Source organism: Malurus melanocephalus, unplaced genomic scaffold (genome assembly GCF_030028575.1).
Source record: "Malurus melanocephalus ecotype Western Australia unplaced genomic scaffold, MMel_1.1 scaffold_789, whole genome shotgun sequence".
NCBI classification, from domain to species: domain Eukaryota; kingdom Metazoa; phylum Chordata; class Aves; order Passeriformes; family Maluridae; genus Malurus; species Malurus melanocephalus.
In genome coordinates, this window is record NW_026624021.1 from 67,962 (window position 1) to 82,877 (window position 14,916).

Here is a 14,916-nt window from a genome sequence, read left to right on the forward strand (position 1 = left end):
TGCCCCATGGTCTTGCGGGGGCCGTGGGGGAGCTGCGGGGGCCCCGGCGCGGCGCTCGCCCTCCTGCGCGCCCTCCGCACTAGGATGTTGCGGCAGGTCTTGCACAGGGGGCTGGGGACGTCCTTCTCCCGGCTCGGCCACTTCGTCGCCAGCCACCCGGTGTTCTTCGCCTCGGCGCCCGTGCTCATCTCCATCCTGCTGGGCGCCAGCTTCAGCCGCTACCAGGTGGAGGAGAGCGTGGAGCACCTCCTGGCCCCCACGCACAGCCTGGCCAAGATCGAGMGGAACCTGGTGGACAGCCTCTTCCCGGTGAACCGCTCCAAGCACCGGCTCTACTCCGACCTGCAGACGCCTGGGAGGTACGGCCGGGTGATCATCACCTCCTTCCGCAAGGCCAACATGCTGGACCAGCACCACACCGATCTCATCCTCAAGGTAACCCCGGCGGGTCCCTCGGCTCCGAGCATCTCCCACCCCCGCCCGGCCCGGCTCTCCGCATCCCGCCCCGTTTCCCGCACCTGCCCGCCGGCACGGACCCACCCGCGCATGCCGTGCTCTGCCCGCCCGGCACGGCCGCTGCCACCGCAGCTCCCCGGTCACCTCCCTGCAACAGTTGGGACGCCAGCCCGCCGCGGGGAGCCGGCACCGCGCTCCCCGCCAGCACCGCGGGCTCCGCACTCTTCCTCCTTCTTTTTATTCCCCACCCCGCTCCCCTCCCCGCCAGCTTTTTCTTTTTCCCTGCTTTGCTTTGGGGGAGYGAGAAGGGCAGTCTGGCTTGCTAAAATAATTTTTCGGTGCCTCTCTCACTCGCGTGGCAGTTGTGCTCCCGAGTTAAGGCATCTCGGGCTTTGATAAACTCAAACTTCAAAAACAGTTAGGTACCAGTCTGTCAGGCTGCCGAGAATGGTTTGGGGGGCTGCTGCTGTGTGTGGACTGCACTTCTGCAAGGAGCGGGGTAGCACAAAACCTTCTTCTCACTGCACATCGAGGCAAATGACATAACTCAGCAGATTATTTTTAGTGAGTAGTGTTTTTCCCCCTCCACTCCCAGCCCACCACCGCCGGTTTCATAGATGAAGAGGAAATCCAGCCCAGCTGTAGATTGCAGGCATGGTGCAGCCTGTGCTGCCGGTTCAAGTTAGAGCGGGCAGCATCTTCTCGCTTGAGCAGCACGGAGTGTGCGAGTCACGATCTGACAGGACATCTCACCACACCATACATCATAACATGTCCGAAACCTGCCTTTGTGGAGGCTGGTACTCTAGTTTATACCCCAGGAGTTTTTAACAATCTTGGAAAGAAAAACAGTGAGGATAGATGCAAAAACTGAATGTTAAGAGGGTCAAGTTCACCCAAGAAAAAGGAAAGGAGCATTTGGTAATAACCAGAGGTGTGGCTAGCTCAATCCTGCACATTTTTGCTCTTGCCTTGTGGAAGCCCAAAAGACTTCAGCATTGCTTTTTCTTCCCCCCTCCCCCGAATGTCAAATTGTCAGCCCATATAAAAGCCAACGTTAATTCTTCTTAATCGCTTCAAGGAGTGTCTCTTCTAAAATGAAAAAACAAATGCAAACACCTACTGTGAGAGACTTTGGGGAGACCTCCCCCTCTGCTAAACAATGAAATAACTATTACAGTGAATTMATTTCTATTTTATTTCCATTGTAGGCACACACAGAACTGTGTACAGAGCCACTCAGTATTTTCTGTTTTTCTTTTGACGTACTRCCCAACAGTAATGAGCAAACATTTAATGAGTGTCGACTCACTAAGTACAGTAACAGCAATGTTACTGGAGAACGAGAAAACTCCAGAGAAATGATTTTCATTCCTTCATTTTCTTGTACTGTGAATTGCATTTGCATCCAGTATGTGCACATTTACTCAGTCATAGGATAATAATGATAATGGATTTTTTTCTCAGTGCTGCTTTCTCTGGAGATCTGTAGTTTTATCAATAGCATAGTGACACACAAATAAATGGTACTCAGAATCTTTCCGCAAGCAAACTTCTGCATAAGATTCATCACATCAGCCAAAGAGGTATAACTTAGAAAGTTCTGTCAGTATTTAACAGAGCCTCATTTTTAAAGACAAAATTCATTAACAAAATGATAATTTTTCTTTTAGTGAGATAATGAGCACTATTGCCATCTGATGGTTTAGACATTGTCAGGCATATCTGATGCATTATTTCCAACTCTTTACTTATCTAGTTAATTCTGATATGTTTCTTGTAGAATAGATTAAGTTCCTTGTCCTGATTATTTTTCTGTTYGTGGGCAGAGGCAGGCTCAGGCAGCTGTCTGTCCAGCCTTGTGGATGATCCCATGGGTCAAAAAACAGCAAAACAGGAGGAAGGGCTCCTAGCTCCCAATATTGTTCCATCTGTGGTGATGCAGGGCTACATCATTTTGTGTTAACAGGGCCCACCAAGGGAAGGGGAAAGAAAAAGGTGGCCATCGATATTTTCCTGTATACATACATGCATGAAAGGGAGAAGGGAGCAAAGGCAGCCCCAGCTGCAGTCCAGAGCCAACCAACTCAAAGGACTATGCTTGTAAATAAGTGTCCTGGGTGGAACCAYAGAGTAAATCCCACTCACATTTCTGAAGCTGCCGTGTGGGCACAGTCAGGGCAGAGAACCTACAWGGCAGCTTTTGCTTGTATTTCCTTTTCTGGAGAGCAACCTCCCCAAAGGAGAGGTTTTGCTTTAGAATAAGTGTCAGGTTGGATGCTGGCTCCTCCCACATGGCTGTTGCTGCATCTCCACCCGCAAGCAGGAGGATGGGAGACACAGGAGGATGTTTGCCCCAGGCAAACGCTGGCTGCTCTTGGAGCACATCTTCTTGGTTTCYTTACCTGCCATATCCCACTTTTTCTGGCAAGAAGAGCAAAGAATGAGCCTTGAGCAGCTATCTCTTCCCTAGTCATATGCCAAGGGAAGGCTTCCCCTGATATAGGCAGAGGAAGAACACAGCTTCTGTTGCTGTCCCTTAGTAAAAGAATACAAAGTTTTGGGCTCTGAGCAGTCGAAACTGAAACATAGATAGCACTGTCAAAAATTAATCAGTCCAACAAGCAAATCAATTCATTATTCAATGAAATAACTCCTGTGGTGGCATCTCTAGAACACTCTGCTTAGCTTAGCGCAGTTCCTCGTGGGCACGTTACCAGCCTGAGAAAGCCACCGTTGCCAGTTCTGCACGTTGCCTTGCTGCTGGCTGGGAAGGGATTCTGGGCAGGGCTCAGGCTCAGAATTGTCTCAGGCCCAGGGCTCAGGCGGCGTTCCCAGAGCAGGAGCTGCCCAGGGCTCCCGCTGGCAGTGCACATCTGCCAGGCTGCTCCCAGGACTTGCTGGACACTCAGGCTGCTCTACACAGGGGCTCTCCTCATTGCCAGAGATTGTGTGGCTGCCTCATAGAACCGTTTTGATTTAGAGATGATGCCAAGGTCTCTTTTATTTCTTATTTTTGTGTAAATCTCTATCCGTAGTTCTCATAGCTCCCTGTAAGTGCTTACACCATTCTAGGCCTGACATCCCAACGTTGCATTTCCAGCTGCCATAGTCATCTGCAGAAGAAAGAGAAATCTAAACCTATCCTCAATCTSTGATCTTGAATAGGTGTTCCAATAAAAAGCCTTGGTAGAATCTCAGATATGGAAGAGATGCATCCTGAGACTGAGATATTGTGGGAGGACAATAATGAAATTTTACTTGCTGCAGTACCTGCTCKAAAGCTGAGCACAGGGAACTGGCATCCTGTGCTGTTGGTGTGCAGGATGTTTCTTCCTCAAGATTTGTCTTTCAAGAGACAGAGAGGTAGGAGATAAAAACACCTAATTGAAGGAAGTGTGATATTACCCCTGTATTTCCAATAAGTGCTTAGAAAAGCAAAAGAATTGGGGTATTTGGTGTGGCCCATCATGCAGAGGTTCAAATGGTTATGTAAAGTCTGTGAAATCATCTAAGAAAACCTAAAATCCCACCTAAAATGGTGTTAGAACAATCCCCCTACCATTTCATAGTGATATTTTCACTTGCAGCAAGAGACTTGCCAGGTTAAAGTCATACAGACTCACTGGRAATACAGATCTAGACAGATTTTTGAACCTCAGAAAATACGTTCTAACTTAGAATTTGAGACACTGGTCCTTTTGAGTCTGTTTATTCCTGTGTGTTTATAGTGAGATAACTGCATTAAACTAAGGACTTTTTGTAATTAAAGATTGCCCCTTTTTGCAGAAAAATATTCTCTCTTCCATCTCTCTTACTGTGTTTATAACAATAACACAGTACTAATATTTTTTTTGGCAAAAACTCACTTAAGATATCAAGACATAAAGATGAAAARGTATTGAAATCTAGCATGCCTTACTGAAGGGGATTGTATTTGCAGTTTGCTTCTATAAAAATCTGCAGATGACAGAGAATTTTTTTCTAAAAGAAACCTTTACTAACTACAAATTTTTAGAAGTTCTTATACATTGCTTCTCTCATATAAACTGGCCATTAATTGATCTTGATAACTGACTAAATACGTATTTGCCCGCACAAACAAAGTAAAATCAGGTATTTCTGTTTAAGAACACATTTATTCAAGAACTTCATAACTTCTGATTACTGCAGAACAAAACAGTTTAGCTTCAAAATCTTGCAGACCTCATAGTTTTGGGGGTTTTATTTCCTCTTTGYGCTCCTTAATTATTCTGTTCCTGTTAACGTGTGTGTTGGCACGCTCTGTGCACGGATTTCCTCACTTACTTTGTAGATGTGAGGAAATTCGTGGAGGAAACAACCGTGTTTAGAAATAACCATATTCCCTTGGTGGTGGTATTCCCAATTGCTTTGCTGCACAAACATGGCACATTTAAACGTTTTTTTTTCCAAACTCAGTGGAAGTGGGTTGTGGTTGTTCAGCAGAGCCGAAAGCTAGGTTTGTTGCAATCCTAAGTAATGCAAGGTACCCTTTTTTAGAAACTTTGGGCTACTTCTGGATGCCTGGACACGGGCAGGCAGCTGTGGATCCAGCAATGGATGTGGCAGGTCTCCACCTTCCCCTGGATAGCTCGGGCACTAAAAACACTTCTCGGGAAACAGTCAGTGGAACGTACAGTGCATTCTGCWGAAAACAAAATAAAGGATGAAGTCATGTCTTCAGAGCAAGGCTGTAAGATGAGGGGAAGAGTCCTAATACAAGAAAAACAAGGGTGTGAAGGCAGCAGAAGTGCAAGCCTGTTGTCATAGCAGCACAATGCTGCAGGGCTAAAATGTATCTTATGCGAAAACAGATGAGAATTAAGATACGCAGGTAAGATCCGGGCACAGCCRAGGAAGAGGGAAGGTAAATAGCACGTTGCAAGGACAGTGTGGAAGTGTGTGCAGAAACCCCCCTGAGCTCCCTGTGTCAGCAGCAGCCCCTCAGCACGAGTCCTGCAGGCGAGAGGGTTTGGTCTGTGGAGCACAAGTCCTAAAGTTGTGTGTGCCTGGGAGGACAATCCCATCCCCCTGGTGCCACCACCCCCTTTTCCTGCTCCATTGGCACYGGCTGGGACAGGGTCCCTCTGTTTTGTGTCTGTTCACCCTGCGCTGTGATGCTCCCACAGCCGCCAGCCCGTGCTCAGAGAACCCAGCTCCCTGTGGTGCCTTGGAAGGTCAAACCCTGCTGCCCCTCTAGCAAACAGAGCATGGAGAGGACAGCCTTTCTCAATCTGTGGCTGGAAGGATCACCCCTCAGGGASAGCCCACGAGAGGCCAGGGACATCTGTGTGTCACAGCCACCGACACCAGGCCACCCCCAGGCAGTGCCGGAATGCCCCATGGGCCACATTTGTACTTCCCAAAAGCTGTGACAAAGGCCCTGCCTTTAAGTTGGGGTTTAGAGCAGGAGAACCCCCTCTCTCCTGCTGGAAGATAGAAGGAGGAGCCGAGTTGTTAATTAACACCGTGGGCTGTGAACTTGCAGCTATTGAGGTTCCCTGCGGCGCGAAGGGATTGTTCCTCAGGATTCTGCTGGAGAGCCCTTGGCAAGAGCCCCTGAGAAGCAGTAGAAAGATGGAAGGGTGTTCATGGAAGCATCTGAGGTGCGTGGAACTGATGCCAGATCASACACAGGAGCAAAGTTTTTATTATTTTTTCCCCATCGTGAAAAATTGATCTCGTCGCCGCATGCCAGGCTCTGCTGCCCTGGCGCCCTGTCCTCCGGCAACAGTCAGCCCAAAAGACAGAGTGGGCTTCCCTCAGTGGAGCAAATTCAGGCAGATTTACAAGGTGATTGTCAGAATTAACGCAGTATTGATTAGAAAAGCTTCTCCACTTCAGATCAGAAAAGAAAAATCATATCTAGCGATTTTCTGTAGCTACCAAGCAGACAGATGGAAATGTAAATGCGCGCACATCTGCCGCTTCAAGCACTAATAGTTGTCCCTCAGTTGATGACTGTAGTTTGAACAATTTCTAGGTTTTATTTCTGTGAAAATTGTTTGGAGAAAACATAAATCACTATGTTTTGGAYAGCTGAAAAAATTAGTTACGAAAATAAATCCCGCGCATAATTAGTATCTGAGCATCTCTTCAGGAGACCTGATTGTAGGACTGCGAAAAAAAAAACGAGCTACTCCCAGTGATCCTCACTGCTTGCTCTCCAGCTGTGACTTCTGATGTTTATTAGGATCTGTTGGCTTCCTCTGTGTGCTGAGTGCTCCTCATCCCTCGCTGGGCTGGTGGGGTCAGGTTCCACTGCCCACCCCCCTTGGACCCTCTGCCCTGGACCCACGGCCCCAGATGGACAGCAGAGCACAGCCCTGAGCTCTCTGCATCTTCTGATGGAAATGCACTCTTGAAAGTTTAATTCTGCCCRTCTCTGCAGAGCCCACGGTGGGTTTTTTTCTTCTAAATTAAGCTGGAAGCTGTGCAAGTCTTTTCCCTCTCATAACCTTTTTACTTTTTGACTGAGGCCACCTCTTGACGTGAATAAAAAAGTACACTGCAAATGTATGAAATGTCAGAGATTACTGAGATCATAGAAAAAGTGGAGAAATTTATAGCTATCCATTAAATGCATTTTCTCCTCTTCATTTTCCTTGGCCCAAGTTACCTGTAAAAATTACTGAAAGAGTAAACCAGCTTCTCATAAAAATGAAGTGTGTATTTAAAATTATTGTCTTCATCCTTCTTTCTAGTTTTTCAGTCTTGAACCCAAAACAGTGATAAAATTTTAAGCAGCAATAGATTGAGTTCAGAACCTCTTCTGTCTTTCCTCCGTAACCATGAGATCAGACATTTCTTTATTTATTCTGTTTACTTTTTTCTTCTTTTTCTTTTTTTTTTTTAATGAAAGCTGAGATTTTAAAAAATCTCAATACTTCAGGCCCCAGGATTCACGGAAAAAAAACAGACTTGGTGAAAATAACAGCAAACAAATTCTAAGAGTGGCAAGAAGAGCAAAGCTATTATTGGATTTGAGCCATCAGATGGAGACTGCAAGACTAAATAAGTCAAATAATAGCAGCAACAACAACACAGTAATACGGCTTTGCAAAGATGATGCTCCTGAGAGTAAAACAAAAAAAAAAATGTCTGTGTGCCAGATCATTTGCAGTGCAGGAAGATACCCTTATATCTGGCTGGTTTTGTCTCATTGGCCATTCATCCACTATATGTCAAGTACAAACTATAGTTGAGTCCTTACCATGAGTGATGTCCCCTATAAACACCACATGTCACTGCTCAGGAGCAAAACCAAACGTGGTTTTTGAGGTATATGTGATAAGCAGGAGAGAGTTTTACACATCCTTGTGATTAAAAATGGTGTCTGCCCCTGAGCCAGCTTCCAAGAGAGTCAGGATGTGTTTCCAGCTGGGCAGGGGACCTTATCAAAGTCTGCAGGGTCCCAATGTGTGTTGCTGTCTCTGTGTCACTGGAGTTTCTCTGGGAACAAAGCTGTGCCACCAGCGAGATGAGACCCAAGTAGGACACTGGTGGCTGGGTCCTCATCCTCCTTGCCCATAGCTTTGATTGGGGTAGGAGATTATGTAATGTGAGCTTAAAGGATTTCTGGGATTCATTTTGCAGATGAATCAGCAGTTTCTAACCCATCCCTGCTGGGATGGGATCTGTTTCCTTCACGGGGAGGCTGCAGACTTCTTTGTTACCTGATTAAATTAACAAAATTCTGGTAACAGCTGCTCACTTTTGAATTAAAGAAAGRATTTCTCAACAAAGCAAAGGTGTACAGGGTTTTTTCACTCCTTCTTGTAGCTTCCTGTGCCTTTTGCAGGGGTTTAAGAGAAAAAAAAACAAGCTTTCCTTTCTGTCCTGACCATACATCTCCAAGTACAGCCCTTTTGCCTTCGGGCTCAGCTTTGATGCCACTGCTGAAAGTTGTGCCAAGCTCTGTACAGTGGAGAGCTGTCTCATAGGGCCCAGTGTGGGGCTTGGCCATCCCAGGGAACCCAAACTGACCCTACTGTGGGGCTCTTGTTCCCTGGACCTGCCTTCCTGTGCTGCTGGCAAAGGTAGGAGGACCGGCAGAAATAAAACAGATTGAAGAATTTGCAGCCATGGCAAATAGTGTAGCCCAGGATAAGTGAAAGGATTTTTGCTCCTTGCCATCCCCTCCTGGGCCCATGGACAGAACTAGCTGGTGGAGCAGTGCCATTTCACCAGCTCTGGTCTGTCAGCTGGGCCACAGGCTGAAACATGGCTTGGTGTGGAGTGTGAGACCAGTACAGCCCTCACCTGGAGGTATCTGCCTAAAGGGATTTGTCTCCTGGCTGAAGCCCTATTTCCTTTTTGTCTAAAATAAATAACCAAGTGAGCATGGGACTTAAAGTAAGCAAAGACCAAGACCAAGATGTTACCAAATGCAAATGACTAAAGACAAAAGGAAAACACTGCTCTAGAAATCTCTGGTGTGGTGCAGGACACACATAAACAGCGTTTTTTGGAAGGGAGAGGACAAGTCCAAGGGATGGTCACTGTTTAAACAGCAATGAAAGGAAAGGTGGGAGTTAATTGTTTCATGTCTGAACATTTCCAGGGCCTGTGTGCCACCGTGGTGAGGGAGCTCAGGTGGTGCTGTGCAGCTCTCATGCTGCAGTGTTCTGGCATCTCAGCAGCAAACTGCTTTTTGGTTCCTTGCACTGTTAGCTAGCTGAAAAAGCTGGGAGTGATGAGCMAGCAGTGCATGTCTCCCTTCAAGAAAAAAACATTCATTCAGTTTTTGTTACTCCTTTAAATTTCCCTTTCTCCTAATAGGATCAGTAAGGATAAGAACAGCTGGATAAATGAGAATCTGGTAGTCAGTCATTTGTCCCAGARCTGGGTGCCAGGTTTATTCAGAGTATGGTTTCTTGCTGTCACAATCCTCTGCACYGAGGAGTGCAATATGCATTATTCATTAGAATATTGCTAATGTTGTCCCCGTCACACGACAGCCTTTACCATCAAACTGAAGTTTCCTGGGGGACCTCCTGGTGTACCACAGGCAAGCCAAACTGCAGACTGTGCAATCCTTTGAACTCACAGGATGTGCCCTTGTAAGCTCGTGGAGCTTGTGTTTTCTGTGGAAACCATTCACCCGGGGTTATGAGTGTGGCCACAGCTGAATTCCAGCAGAAAAGAGAGAGCCATGGGACTGCAGCTCTCACCAGGGAAGAGGCAGCATCCCCTGGCTCATGGGCAARCCAGGGGAGAAAGGAGAGAGCCTGCAGCCACTCTGCAGCACACCCACACCCTGCCCTGCACCGAGGAGCACAGGGCTTTCCTAACATTGCTCTGGGAAAAGTGCAGATAAAKCCAAGTGTTTGTCTTGAGGAGGAAAGCGTGGGTCACAATTCCCAGTGATTAATCCTTGGGCGTGCTGGTGCAGTTCTCAGCACACGGTTCTTTTGTTGGGATGGAGGGAATGACAAGTTTTCCTCTTCTTTGGCCGTTTGCTGCGAATTTGAGACCAAATGTGGCAAAGCTCAGGATATATCTCATAGCTGCTCTAAACTGCACAAGCTTGCAGCCAGCTCCAGGGGCTGCTCAGCTGCCAGGATGTGCCAGGACATGGAGCTGTCTGCCTGCTCCCCTCTCCTCCCCAAAGCCAAATTGCAGAGAGATGGGATGGGCAGGTCCTCCCCACGACTCGAAAACAGCACCAGGTCACTGCTGCAGAGCAGGCTCCTCATTCTGAAATGATCATTTTTAGGGATGACATTTAGCCTTTCATCAAAGATGTAGTAATAGCTGCAATAGATGAGCTTATTTTATAACCTAAATATTAAAAGAAAATGCTTCAGATGTGGAAGGAAGCAAATGCTGCAGTGAGGCAGGGTGGGTAAATAGCAACACACACAGTTTGATAAAAGTTGCATGCCAGTTGAGTTTCTTCTGCATTTTCACTCCACAGATCCTCTCTGAAGGAGCTCTATTGCRAACCTAATGAAGGCAGGAAATTCCTTCTATTCCTCCTAGTTGCCCTCAGCTGAGCTTCTTTATGTGACCTCTTGTTTTATAACATTGTTGTCAATGAAAACCATTCAGTAGCTCCCATTGTAAAAAAAAATTAAAATCAGATATCTCTCTTTGAGAGCATTGTCCCCAAGTTGTAGTGACATACATTTGAATTTGTACCCCAAAACAGCTCTTTCAAAGCAGAGCTTGGCATCCCCAGACTGAAAAGTTGGAAAGTATTCCCCATAGAGGTTGATTTCTTTGTCATGTTCCTGMAAATCTTTCGATTTCTTTTGTTTTAGAAGAAAGTTGTGCAAAAGGCCCTAATCTTACACACAGGCAGTTACACTTTTCTCCCACCACAGTGGAAAATTTTGCTTCTCACCATGGCCAGGTATCGTGTTCTCACAGTACTGTGAAAAGATTTGTTAGTTCAGTTCATTTCTCAAACTTATCTTCCTAATGTCAGTATTGAACTGTTATTTCTGTAAAAAAAAAAAATAATAAAACTACTCAAATGTGGAAAAATACACCCCCAAGCTGCTAGAGACACGAGATGAGAATATAGGAATGTTGTAATCTTTGCCTATATGATGTCACATTTTCCTGAGGAATGGAGGCATCATAACTAAATTTATGYCCATCACAGACTGTGCAATGTAATCACAAAACAATCAGATCGATTGTGTCRTATGCATGATGGGAGACGGTTCTGCAAATAAGTCTGAAATGCCACACAAAAGCCATTATGGCTGTTTAGTTTCAACAGATGCAGGAGGTCAGCCACGRCTATTAGACATTTTGTTCATAGTCCCCAGATGAGTGTATAAGCTCTGCTGCTCTTCTGTACACTATCTTTTGGCTTTTTAGACAATGTTTATAATTGGCAAGAATGATACATGTTAGCAAACTCAGTATTTTATTTTTGAAAAACATTGTAACCCCAGCCTATTAGCRCTATTCCCTTGCTGTATTTTAAATYTCTTGTTTCTTCTACRTTGACTAAAATGAATTCAGAAAAGGTTGCAAGTTTTCTATATTTTTTCAAGAGGAGATGGTAATTTTTTCTCCCTTTCTGATGCTCAAAAATAACTGATWGTTTTTGAGGTCAGAGCTCAGGCATGGCAGATTTCAGAAGGATGTGAAACAACTTAAAAAGGAGGGTGCACTAAGAGCTGCTAGGCCTTACAATAACCTACAAACCCTAAAATTAGGGGACCTTCACTAATTAACAAAACCTCTCAGAGACAGCAAGAGAAAAACAGTGTCCATCTCTGCCATTGCTCCCTGCTCTCAGCGTGCTGAGCATTTGACAGGGGAAAGAGGGAGGGGGAAAGAGGGTAAATTATTTATTGTCAGCTGTCTTTTCCCTGCTGTGCCCACAGTCTCTACACAMAGCACATGCAGCTGTGTCCTGTCCTTTACTCTGAGCTGTGTGTGCTGGTCCCTGCATTGCCATCCTGCACAGGTGGCACACATGGTCAYGGTGCTCCTCTGCCTTCTGTACCTCAGGCTGCTCTCTTGAAAGAGTCATTGGGCAATCTTGAGCACAAAGGAGTCCCTGGGCATGGTTGGGCACTCGCTGGACCTGTTGAGTTTGCTCAGAGAGGCCAAACAGCAGATGCACGTGGCACATATGCAAGTCACATAGTCTCAGAGTTCCAGGAAAAAGGACATAGGGGAATAACACCGCTGGTTTGATGCATGTTTTTTTTTTTTTTTTTTTTTTTTTTTTTTTTTTTTTTTTTTTTTTTTTTTTTTTTTTTTTTTTTTTTTTTTTTTTTTTTTGCAATGAGTGTGCTATTAATACCGCAGTCACCGGAACTTCTGTTGTTGTTATTGCTTAGATCAAATAGAAAGGGGACAGCAGTGAGGAGCTGCTGTCATTCTGGCTGCTGCTGTGCGAGGTGAACTGATGAATAACGTGTGTGATTTCTCTTTCCCTTGTAGTTGCACTCTGCAGTGACCAGGATCCAAGTTCAAAGACCTGGTTTCAATTACACGTTTGCCCATATATGTATCCTGAACAATGACAAGACATGCATAGTGGACGACATAGTGCATGTACTGGAGGAATTAAAGGCTGCTCGTTCTTCTAATCGAACTAATTTTGCAATCACTTACCCGATTACTCACTTAAAGGATGGCAGGGAAGTGTATAACGGGCACCAGCTCGGTGGGGTTACCGTGCACAGCAAGGACCGGGTGAAGTCTGCAGAAGCCATTCAGCTCACCTACTACTTGCAGGCAATCAACTCCTTGAATGACATGGTGGCAGAGAAGTGGGAATCCATTTTTTGTGACACTGTTGAACTTTTCCAGAAATCCAACAGGAAAGTCAAAATGTATCCTTTCACTTCTTCTTCGCTGAAGGAGGATTTCCAGAAGACGAGCAGGGTGTCAGAACGCTACCTGATCACAAGCTTGGTCCTTGTGGTCACCTTGGCCATTCTCTGCTGCTCCATGCAGGATTGTGTCCGCAGCAAACCCTGGCTTGGCCTGCTGGGATTGCTGACCGTGACCCTTGCCACCCTGACTGCGGCTGGGATCATCAATCTCACTGGTGGGAAATACAATTCCACCTTCCTGGGAATCCCCTTCGTCATGTTAGGTAACTATCTCCTCTCTCTCTCTCTCTTTTGTGTGTTTGTGCCTCCCTGACGCATTTCTCAGCAAGCAGAGAAGCATTCACTGCATGGTTCCTGTTGTCTCATCCCTGCAGCACTGCCCCATGCCAAATCCACACTGTCTCTTTTCCTAAATTGATTTTATGGTGCCTGGATGTTGAAGTCGTGCCTGGGGCTCCGGTGTGGCGTAGCACTGTGCCGTAGGATGTGCAGTAGCAAGGAATGAGGATGTGCAAATGCCGTGCCTTTTGCCGAGAGGGAGCCCAGCTGCTGCTTTTCTGTGGATGTTTGATTCTGCTTTTGGAAGGAGGGAGACCTTTGCAGTGGTCCCCACGCAGCACTGACAGTGTCAGCTGTGCTGGCAGATCAAAGGGCTGCCCACGCTGGGCATTTAGGGCGTGCTGGTGCCTTTGGAGAGCAGAGAGGTGCTGTCCTGGCTCAGCGATCACCACCCATGGGATAAGAGCGGTGTTGGTTCTGGGTTGTGTTTGTCCACGATCCCTGTGTTGGCCCAGCGAGCGTGGGGAGGGTTTCCAGGCATGGGACAGAGAGTTTTGACACCCCTGGTGAGGGATGGAGCTGCAAGGTCRGCACCAGCACATCCCATCCCATTACAGAGGGTTTGGAGGGAGGTGGCACTGGCTGCTCCCTGGCTCCCGTGCCAGCAGAGGTGTCCGTGTCCCCCTGGGGTTCTTATCACCTTCATCACTGTGGGCTATGGAGTGGTTTCAGTTTGTCTTGTTTTGTTTTCCTCGAGGGAAGGGAAGGGAAGGAAAAGAAAGGGAAGGAAAGAAGTGTGATCATCTCACTCCCAACCCAAGTCAGAGCCCTCTCCTGCTGGCACCGGGGCGTTTGTGGGATTGTTGTGCCCAGAGAGGCAGGAGGACTTCACGGGAGACAAAAGAAGAGCTCTGGAGRGTTCAGAGCCTCTTTGTTTGTGTTTGGTTCATAACCAGTGTGGAAAGCTTTGTGTGCTGTAGGTGTTTAATGCGTCCTTGTTCACGCCATTATTCATATGCATGCATTGATCTGATCACGGCTTCCCCAGCTGAAAATCAGTGCTCAGTAATACTTCAGGTTTCAAATGTAAGAGTGTCTCCCCTGACTTAGTCACATCGTGGAGTGATATGACACGTTTTCAGCACAGCTATTTTTATACCCAGCACCAGGTTCCCGTGCCATGCCAGCACTGTAGTGCTGTTGCACTGTGGTATTGTTGCACTTTAATTAAAGACTATGCTTCAGTGCATCACACTAGCAGTGAACATACAGAATATATTCAGTGACAAACAGAATTCAGCTACATTACATCGGCTGTCATTTTCAGGTGACATCCATGAAAATTAAACTACATTGTAATCTAGAGGAATGCAGCACAAGAAAGTCAGAGTCAAAAAAAGGGTATCRTTCTGACCTGAGTCTTTGGTTTCTTTGTTGTTTTTTTAATGCCTGTTCTTGTATTATAAAATTCAATTCCTCAAACTAGAAGTATATATTAAGTGTATATTAAAATATAACACACTAAAAGTGTATATTAAGTGTAACTTTACATAGGAAGGGATTTCCAGATGTGTTACATGAGCAGCAGAAAACCAGTCTAAAGTCCAGGCATATAAAGTGAAAGTACAKGGGGAAAGTGACTCCAAAATATAAAATATTAGCTTTGTTTAGGGATCAAAGCRTCTGCTCACTGGGACAACCTTTCAGATCTTTAATTTACTAATAGTGACAATCCTGAGACTTGAAATCCTCAAAGACTTAGAGATAACTATGAAAAGTTTCACATGTCTATTTTAGTGCTCCTTTAAGTGCCAAGCTGTATAGCCAACTCTGCTTTCCTTCCTTTTTT

At 46.0% G+C, this 14,916-nt stretch overlaps 1 protein-coding gene across 1 annotated transcript in view; it reads left to right on the forward strand.

Annotated features, from left to right (window-relative positions):
- The first annotated feature begins 11 nt into the window (after positions 1–11).
- PTCHD1 (patched domain containing 1) overlaps positions 12–14,916 on the forward strand; it is a 33,133-nt gene continuing 18,228 nt past the window's right edge. The window contains exons 1-2 of the mRNA XM_057385113.1: positions 12–435; positions 12,391–13,051. Of these exons, the coding sequence (XP_057241096.1) occupies positions 85–435; positions 12,391–13,051 (1,012 nt within the window). The 5' untranslated portion in view covers positions 12–84. The remainder of the gene's footprint in view (positions 436–12,390; positions 13,052–14,916) is intronic.